The following is a 9,714-nucleotide window of genomic DNA, read 5'->3' on the forward strand; positions in this document are numbered from 1 at the left end:
GCACAAGAGCTCCATTGGGAGGGAATTGGCAAAAGAGAGAAATAGAGCTTCATATGAGAAATAGGGATGCTAAAATGTGTTTATTTTGGTAAACGTGTAACCTCTGCATTTTTCAGCAGTTACACTTTTACACACAGAGGAAAGTGGTTCCATAGAAGCCTTTAAAACGGCTCCCTGCGAGCACCAGCTCTCACCTCCCTCCACATACTGCTGCCTCTGGCATGTAACTGTGCACGTTAACCAATGAGCACAGGCTCATTAGTTAACCATTTGAACATTGCACAATCACATCCCTAATAAGAATACAAGTAACACAAGTGGCACACAGATAGAATTATCACACACACACACAAGCAAGCAGCAGGCAAATCTGCTAACAACACTAGGGAGGTAAAAGAGTACTCGTATTCCTCCCCTGCCCCTTGCTGCCTAAGATGGGCAGAGAAGCAGAAGCTGGTGCAGAGGGGAGCTGGCTTAAAAGCCGGTGTGTCCCCACAGCACTGTCTCCTTGGTGCCGCCTGCCCCCGTCACGTGCTGCTGCTATCAGCTGGGGCTGGCCACAAACATAGGCTGCTCCACAACAGCCCCGGTCTATGGGGGGTCCCAGCTCCTTGCTGGAACACTCCATGAACAGAGGTGGCTGGACCCAGCTGAACAAGCCTAGCTCAGTCCTGACTCGCACGCAGGTCCAGAAGCTACCCCAACTGCAGGTCTGCAGTTTAAATATAATAGGAGCCATGCTGCCTGTGCACCCGGTTCTTACTACATGTAAACTGCAGAGCCACAGTAGGGGTAGCTTCTTCTGAGTGTCTTCCCTTATCAACTAATTGTGTAGTTGATACAAACTGTATCAACTATATCAGGGGTTGGCAACCCTCGGCATGCATGCCACAAGTGGCACACGAGCCAATTTCCCATGGCACACAGGGTAGAAGCTCAGCCCCGTACTTCTACCCTGTGCAACCAGGAGCTCCTGCTGCGGCTCCAGCCTCAGTTGCACAGCTGTAGCTGGGAGATGTGTGCATGTGCACATCCCTGCAGCTGCCCCTGCCCCAGCTGAGCATGTAGCTCCTGGGAACTAAGGGGTTAACCCCCCTTACCTCCCAGCTATGGGCTCTGCCTCCTGCTCTGAGAGTGGGTGGAACTAGATCTGCTCCATAGAGCCAGGGCTGAGCAGTTGGCACATGTGGCACGCTGTGCTGCTCCCCACGGGGCTGTGTACCAGGTCGGGGAGCTCCTTCCCCAGCTTCCCTCTGCCCAAAGCCAGCCCTGGGCAGCCCTGGGCTCTGCCTGCCCCAGAGCCACAGCTTGCAGGCAAAGGGCTGGTCCAGGCAGGGAAGAGATCCTGTTTCCCCCCACAGCGCTGCTGCCCTCCCAGTGTGTGTGCTGGGGGCACAGTGATGTGGGCACAGGAGGATGTGGGGGTAGGGATTGCACTGAGGGGCATGTGGCGATGCAGGGGATCAGGCTGCAGGGATATCATGGGGCTGAGGGGAGCGAGGCTGAAGCAGCTCTGTCCTGCTTATTGAACCCATTTTTGTTCCCACCCCCAGAGGTCCACAAAAGCCACTAACTCCGGAACCCCAGAAAAGTAAATCTGCCCTGAACTTCAGTCTTCTCTGACCTTTCCCCTCACCCCGTGGAGCCAGAGGACTGAGGTGTCTCGGCTGGGGGCCACTTTAGTGAGGGTTAGAGGGTTTTGGAGGAGTTTTTTTGCTTCTCAGTTGTGTTGTCCCCATCTCATTTTTCTGTGGGTCAGTGACCTCCAACCAAGAAAAGGTTCCCCACCCCTGACAAAGAAAACATTGAAGTCTTTTGTCTTGGACATAATATTTTACTTTATTTAACATGAAGTTCGATATAAACATATGCTTCAGAGGGGTAGATGAGTTAGCCTGTAACTGGGAAAAATTAAAAAACAATCAATAGTCTTACAGCACCTTAAGGACTAACAAAACATGAAGAAGTGGGTTGTACCCACAAATGCTCATGATAACATCTACATGTTTTGTTAGTCTTTAAGGTGGTGCTAGACTATTTGCTTTTTTTTTATAAATGTGAGAGTTAAAATGCTTAATGTTTAATTATTTAAATTAAACCATTGTCCCCAGCTGCAGCACTAGCAACATGGTTCAGGTATAAATATGTAATTAACAGTGATTTTCCATTAGCAACTGGTAGTCCATGGAAAGGTTTGCATTGACCCAAGTGGTCCACAGGGCACGCGATAGAGTAAGCCCCTCCCAGGAGAGCGGCACAGCCCAGGGCAGGAGGGTTAAATCTTGGCATGCCACTTCGGAAAGATTGCTGGCCCTTGGACTAAACGATTACCATATTACCTGCCTCTTAACATCCTTAAATAACACTCATGCGAACATTTACACAGATGCTTAATTTATTACCATTTCCATTACTTCAGTGGACCACTCTTAAATAATGGCCATACTGAATCAGAGTAATGGTCCACCATGCCCAATATCCTGTCTTTCAGAACCAGATGCTTCAGAGGGAATGAACAGAATGGGGCAATTATCAAGTAATCCATCTCTTGTTCTCCATTCCCAGCTTCTAGCAGTCATAGGTTTATAGATTTCAGAGCACGGGGCTGCATCCCTGACCATCTTGGCTAATAGCCATTCATAGATCTATCCCCCATGAACATATCTATTTTAAACTCAATTTGGCCCTCACAACTTCCTTTAGCACTGAGTTACACAGGGTGACTTCATTTTGTTAGCTTCAAACTTATTGACTATAAATTTCAAATTAACACTTAATTCACATGTGTAATGTGAAGAAATAAGTAATAAGGATGTAAAAACCTGGTTTATCAGTTAACCTTAAATGATTAAGTGAGATCGTATTAACCAGTTATCCATTCACATCCCTAATAAATATTTCCTCCACTACTTATGTTTTTATATGCCTTTATCATATTCCCCTTTAGTCATCTCCTTTCCAAGCTGAACAGTCCCTATCTTAATTTCTCCTTAATTTCATACTGCTACTCATTTTTGTTGTCCTTTGCAATACAGGCAGTCCCCGACTTACGCGGATCCGACTTATGTCGGATCCGCACTTACGAACGGGGCTTTCTCGCCCCGGAGGTTAAGGTAGCGGATTGCTACCTGCGAGCTCCGGGGCGAGAAAGCCCCGTTCGTAAGCTGCTCCGGTGCCCCTGGTCTGCTGGAGACCGTCTCCAGCAGACCAGGGGCACCGGGCGGGTTCCCGCGCTTCTGAGGCTTTGCCAGAGCAAAGCCTCAGAAGCGCGGGAACCGCCGCTGCTGCCGCTTGAGTCCCGGTGCCTGTGGTCTGCTGGGGACGGTCCCCAGCAGACTACAGGCACCGGGACTGAAGCCACAGCTGCGGGGGGGGGGGGGGGGGAAGGGTGTCTCGCGCCTCTGAGACTTTGCCAGAGCAAAGCCTCAGAGGTGCAGCACCCCGCTGCCGCTGCTGCTCTGCTCCCCGTGTCCCTGGTCTGCTGGGGGGGGGGGCGCGGATAGTGTGCCCCCCCCCAGCAGACCAGGCTTTTGTTTTGGACCCTGGAGCAGAGCAGCTGGGGCGCTGCGGATTGGTCCTGCAGGACCTGCTCTGGGCACTACTGGACCAACCCGGCAGCACCCCAGCTGCTCTGCCCCAGGTCCTGATTCAGCCGCTGCTGGTCAGTTTCAGCAGTGGCTGAATCAGGACGCCTGGGGCAGAGCAGCTGGGGTGCTGCTGGGTTGGTCCAGTAGCGCCGAGGAGCGGTGCTACTGGAGCAACCCAGCAGCACCCCAGCTGCTCTGCCCCAGGCATCCCCAAGTCAGCCGCTGCTGAAACTGACCAGCGCTGACTACAGGAAGCCCGAGGCAGAGTTGCTCTGCCCCAGGCTTCCTGGAATCAGCGCTCATCAGTTTCAGCAGCAGCTGACTTGGGGAAGCTTGGGGTTCTTAAGTTGAATCTGTATGTAAGTCAGAACTGGCGGTCAGTTTCAGCAGCGGCTGAATCTGGACGCCAGTTCCGACTTACATACAGATTCAACTTAAGAACAAACCTACAGTCCCTATCTTGTACGTAACCCGGGGACTGCCTGTACTTCTTCCAGGTTGGTTACTAGTACAGCATGCACTATTCAAACTGTGGACATACAATGGATTTATTTATGTTCTTAACTTCTGAGGATAGGACCAAAAAATGGGCTTAAATTGAAGCAAGGGAGATTTAGGTTGAACATTAGGAAAAACTTCCTATCAGGGTGGTTAAGCACTGAAATAAACTGCCTAAGAAGGTTGTGGAATCTCCATCATTGGACATTTTTAAGAGCAGAATAAACAAACACCTGTCAGGCATGGTATACTACTCAGTCTTGTCTTGAGAGTGTAGGGGACTGGACTTCATGACCTCTCAAGGTCCCTTACAGTCCTATGATTCTATATAGTGGCACTTATGATATCTTCTGATTAACTATTTATTCCTTTCTTAATGATTCCTAACGTTCACATTGCACACTGAATAAATGTTTTCAGAGAGCTATCCATGACGACTCCAATATTGCTTTACTGAGTCATGGTAACTAGTTTAGATCCCATTATTGTGTACGTATAATTAGGATGATGTTTTCTAATGTGCCTTATTTTGCATTTGTCAACAGTGGACTTCATTTTCTATTCTGTTGTACAGCAACCCAATTTTGTGAGATCCATTTGTAATTCTTTGCAGCCTGCTTTTGACTTATCTTGAGTAATTCTGTATCTGATATCATCCGAAAACTACACCACTTCACTAGTGTTGAACTGCCTTGGTCCTCATAGATTTTTGTGGGACTCAACAGCTTACCTCTCTCTATTGTGAAAACTGACCATTTATTCTAACGCTTAGGCTGAAAAAATGAGGAAAAACGGCTCTTGCGCAAGAGGGGGCTTTTGTGCAAAAAGGAGCTGTGCGCAAAAGCCTCTTGTGCAAAAACGATTGCTAATTAATTATGCAAATGAAGCTCGGCGATATTCTACTCCGTGATTCATTTGCATAAGCTTTTGCGGAAGAGGGCTGCTGTATACACATAGCCTTAGTGTCCAGTCTTTTAACAAGTTACTGAGAGGACTTCCACTCTTATCCCATGACTGCCACTTTTGCTTAACAGCTTTTGGTTAGGAGCCTTATGAAGGCTTTCTGGAAGTCAAATACACTATGGACACTAGAACACCCTTTTTCATATCTTTCTTGACCTGCACAAAGAATTCTAATACATTAGTGACTCATGATTTACCTTTATAAAAATTGTGTTGACTCTTCCCCAAAGTATTTTGTTAATCTACATGTCCAATAATTTTCACCTTTACTATGGTTTCAACCAAATTGCCTGGTACAGAAGTTAGGCTTATTGGCCTGTAATTACCAGGGTCACCTCTGGAGCCATTTTTAAAAATCAGCATTACATTAGCTATTTGCCAGTCATCTGGTTCAGAGGCTAATTTAAGCAGTAGGTTACATATGACAATTATTAATTCTGAAATTTCATATCTGAATTCCATGGCTCACTGGTTAAGCCTCATGGTTTCACATAGCCCTTGACCCCTGCACTGAAAATTTCAGTGGCTACACATTTACACAAATAAATGCCTTTTAACATCCCCAGTGAGTACTATCTGGTCTTGGTGACTTAGTACCAGTGTCCGTTGTAAGCTGTGCACTTGTGCTGCTGCTCAGGAGAAATTTCAAAGCCAACCACCTGATTAGCAGAGTGCCCACAGCAAAATTTTGTATTTCTAGTGGAGGGGCACATCTGCACATGCCTTCGCGCACACAAAAATGATTCCACACATGAGTGGAAAATATTTGCACATGGGTGGAAAAGATTAGAGGGGACATTGCTTACTACTGTTTAATTCAGGGCTGGGCAAAACATTACCTGCGGGCTATATATGGCTTGCCAAACCAATGGCTCCAGTCCACCTGTGCAGCGGAAGCCTCAGGGAAGCTCCCTGACTGACTCAACCCCACAAGCTGCTCAGAAACATCCCCTATCTAAATTTATTGCCCACACTTAGTTCAATTTGTTTCCAAATCTCTATTGATACCTCAATCTGGGACAGTTCCTCGGATGTGTCACCTAAAAAGAATGGCTCACCTGTGGGAACCTCCCTCCCCTCTGCAGTGAAGACCAATTCAAAGAATTAATTTAGCTTCTCTATAATGGCCTAGTCTTCCTGGAGTGCTCCTTTAACACCTTGATCATCCAGTGGAACTACTGATTGTTTGGCAGCCTTCCTCCTTATGAAATGCTTTAAAATTAGATAGGACAAAACGCCAAGCTGACTTCTCCCACCACCTTTTGTATCTGATATAGAGGCAGTGGGTGGGGGGAGGGAAATGGGAACCTGTGTTCAAAGGGAGCCAGCCCTTGAGCCTCCCCTCTTCATGGGTAAACAAATGTTTGCACAAATAAATGCATTTTAACATCCCTAGTTGAAATCCCTATTATTGGAATTTCCGTTTTTATAGCCTCTCCCATCTCCTGGGGCACTTCACTGTCACTTGCACCATCCTAACAAGGTGGCCAGTAGTATATTGCCACTAGGGATGTGAAAGGTTATCCAGTTACCTGGTTAACCTGCAACTGAAGGGGTATGAAATAGGGATATAATAGTGTAGTCAACTAACCGATAAGCAAAAGCTGATAGATTAATGCTACAGACTACATGAATTTCCCTCTCTCTGCCAGTAAATTTTCAGCAGGCTGGTCAGCAGCCTGGCTCAGTCCTGGCTTGCAACAATGTGGGACCTGCCCTTGCTGTGGCTCTGCATTTAAAGAGTATTAGGAGCCGAGCGGGCAGGCAGCCCAGTTCCATTCTGGCTTGTGCTGGGTCCAGGAACTCAGACCCCCCTAGACAGGGACTGCTGCCATCCGGTGCTGCTGCCTCTTTCTCAGAAGCAGCAGCACAAGGTGACAGTCGGCAAGGGGACCAGCTCCCATCTGGCACATCACGCTGCTTCCTCTGATAGAGTGGCTGCCAGCCCCAGCTCCAGGGACTACTGAATAGTCACTAACTGATAAAATTTCATGATGTTACTTGACTATTCAATTAACCAATATTTAAAATTCCTAGTCTGGAACAGCTCCTTGCCTGATGTTGGCAGGGGACTGCTCCAGCCCTGCAGGGGGCTCACTGTGGAGTGGGGGCTGTTCCAGCTGTGCTAGTGCAGCTTCCAGCCTGGGATCCCGTTTTAGTGAGTTAACCTAATGTTCAGCTGTTTAACTGTTTAACCTGTATTTTTGCATCCCTAATTCCTACTGCTATATTTATAATATTCAAGCAGAGAAATCCACCCATGTTAAGCATGTATGTAAGTGCTTGCAGAAGCGAAATCAAAATTAATCAGAAAACCTACAATCTAACTATAGTTTTATGCTAAAAGATAAAAAGAATTCTGTGTAGCTCAAAACCTTGTTTCTCTCACCAATAGAAAAAAACCTAAACAACAAATAGTTTAGTTGCAGCTTAAAGACTAATAAAACATGTAAGTTTGCCCAATAAAAGATACTATCTCACCCTAACTGGCTTCGCTAATAAGCCATAAAATAAACTTTCAGATTGTCCAATCTGAACAGTTATCAGTTCACTCTAGATTCTTGTCATGTGGAAGAAATGAATTCAAGTGTCTAAAAGTTTATAGTATGGTGTAAATTGCAGAAATGTATATGCAGAACAAATTATGAAAAAGTTTCTGTACATGTAAATAGTTAATTTTGCATGTTCAAACTCTAGACATGAGCAATTCTATTCCATTCACAATTACATCAGTGACAATTTAGACACCAAATTGTTTATTTGCTACTCATTGTAGGATTTTTTAAAATAGTGACTCAATACTCTGCATTTAAAAAACATTAATAAGAAATTAAAATGTCCCTCTGCAAATATGTACATTAACATATATCTCACTAAGAACACTTCATTCTTGAAGATCTATATCAAAACTTGCATACCACTAGGATCTGTAATTACAGAAGTGACATAAAACAGTATAAAAGCCTAAGACCTATTCATCTTAGTATGGCATCTGATGATGCTGGTCATGTGCATATGCATTCTGAAAAATATATAATGTGTGGAATAATATATCAGGATAATATTCTACAGCTATGTATTATGGTGCTGAATTACAGGAAGTTTAATAGAAAAGTGCAGCAGCTGGAGACATCTGGAGACATGAACAAACAAAATAACAGATTAAAACAAATCTAATTTTGGTGGTTTCAGGTTAAAACCTATTTGTGCAGAACTTCTGTAAATTCCAGCACAAGGTCCAGAATGGAATAAATGGATGTCGAAATCTGCACATCTCTTGCATGATAATTCAAAATACACTTTGTTCAAGCTACTACTTTTTGCTTTCATAAACACTAATTTAGCTAATATATGTATTGAATAGTTAATTATAAGCAGCTCTAACTTCTTACAAAACAGCTATTGAAGGCCACCATTTCACTATAAGAGCGAAAGCCAAGAAACCCACAATTAGGCATCTTTACATTCTTTTTATTACACCAAACACTTCCTAAAAGAAAACTGCAACTATGATTGTGAAACAAAATAGAGGTGTGTCCTAAGTGCATATGAGACATCATTTATCAAATGGTACTTTTCACACACCATTCAGGCCTTTACAGGACAATTTACAGATCTCCTGGCAGACATGTTTGCAAAGAAGAGTTGCAAGTCACAGTATGTCTTTTAGAAACTATGTTTCTCTACCATAGTTTCATTTTATTTTCATTTCCCTTACTTTAGCAAACAACCTGCACGATATTTCTCTTAGCCTTCCAAACAAATAAAAATCTGCTTTTTTTTTTTGGCTCATAGTAGATTTCCAGACTAGTTTGGAGTGCTCAAGAATGTAACCTTATCTTGTTATTTGGAAAATTATACCACATCTTTCCATATCTGCTACAGTGTTGCAGTTACTCAAATCAGATGTGTTCTGGGATTAGTTTACTCTCAGTAACAGCTACATTTCATCAGCCTTAAGAGAAAAAGCAAAATCACAAACCAGCTGGGCTAAGGTACAAAAGGCTTGTAAACGTTTAACTTTATGTAACTAAATAGTTTCAAAGTCAAGAATGTTCCCCTTTTCAAATCTGCCCTGTGCATTCGTCCTTGCACGCATACACCCGTGCGATGAAGGTCCGGCTTGCCCTTAAAACACCAAGTTCCCATCACAACAGCTTTCCCCACCGCGTCTCAGGCTGCGATGAGTGACTCCCCCTCGGGCGGAAGACAGCGGGGCTGGAGTCGGGCAGCAGCGAGGGGCGTTGCTCTGGAACACCGAGGGGTGGACACTTTTACCAAGTTCCGTGCTTAGGCGCGCAGAGCCCTCCCGGACCCGGTGCCCACGGCGGCCCGTCCGCAGCGAGCCCCACCCCTGGGGACACACTCACCGGACGCCGGTACCTTGCAGCACCTCGGCTCCGCCCCGCCATGCACCTAGCCCTGGCCCCGGGGCTCTGCTGCCGCGCGTCGGCCGCGCCCCGCACTCACCATTGTGATTGACCCAGGTCGGCTTCAGGAGCTTCATTGTCCCCCGACCGGGGGACCCCGCCGGCCCGTGCCCCCGGGACCCCCGGGCGGGCTCCGGGCTGCTCCGAGAGGCGGCGGTTCGGCTCAGCGGCAGCCGGCAGCCATGGGCTCGCTCCGCTCGTGCTCTCCGCGCTGCCCGGCCCCTGCCCCGGCAGGA

The 9,714-nt window shown here is 46.2% G+C and overlaps 1 protein-coding gene across 2 annotated transcripts in view; it reads right to left on the reverse strand.

Annotated features, from left to right (window-relative positions):
* HIRA (histone cell cycle regulator) overlaps window positions 1-9,653 on the reverse strand; it is a 107,461-nt gene extending 97,808 nt beyond the window's left edge. For both annotated transcript variants that reach the window (XM_075898289.1, XM_075898288.1), the window contains exon 1: window positions 9,519-9,653. In XM_075898289.1, the coding sequence (XP_075754404.1) occupies window positions 9,519-9,555 (37 nt within the window). In that variant the 5' untranslated portion in view covers window positions 9,556-9,653. The remainder of the gene's footprint in view (window positions 1-9,518) is intronic.
* Window positions 9,654-9,714: the final 61 nt, after the last annotated feature.

This window comes from Pelodiscus sinensis, chromosome 15 (genome assembly GCF_049634645.1).
Source record: "Pelodiscus sinensis isolate JC-2024 chromosome 15, ASM4963464v1, whole genome shotgun sequence".
Taxonomy (NCBI): domain Eukaryota; kingdom Metazoa; phylum Chordata; order Testudines; family Trionychidae; genus Pelodiscus; species Pelodiscus sinensis.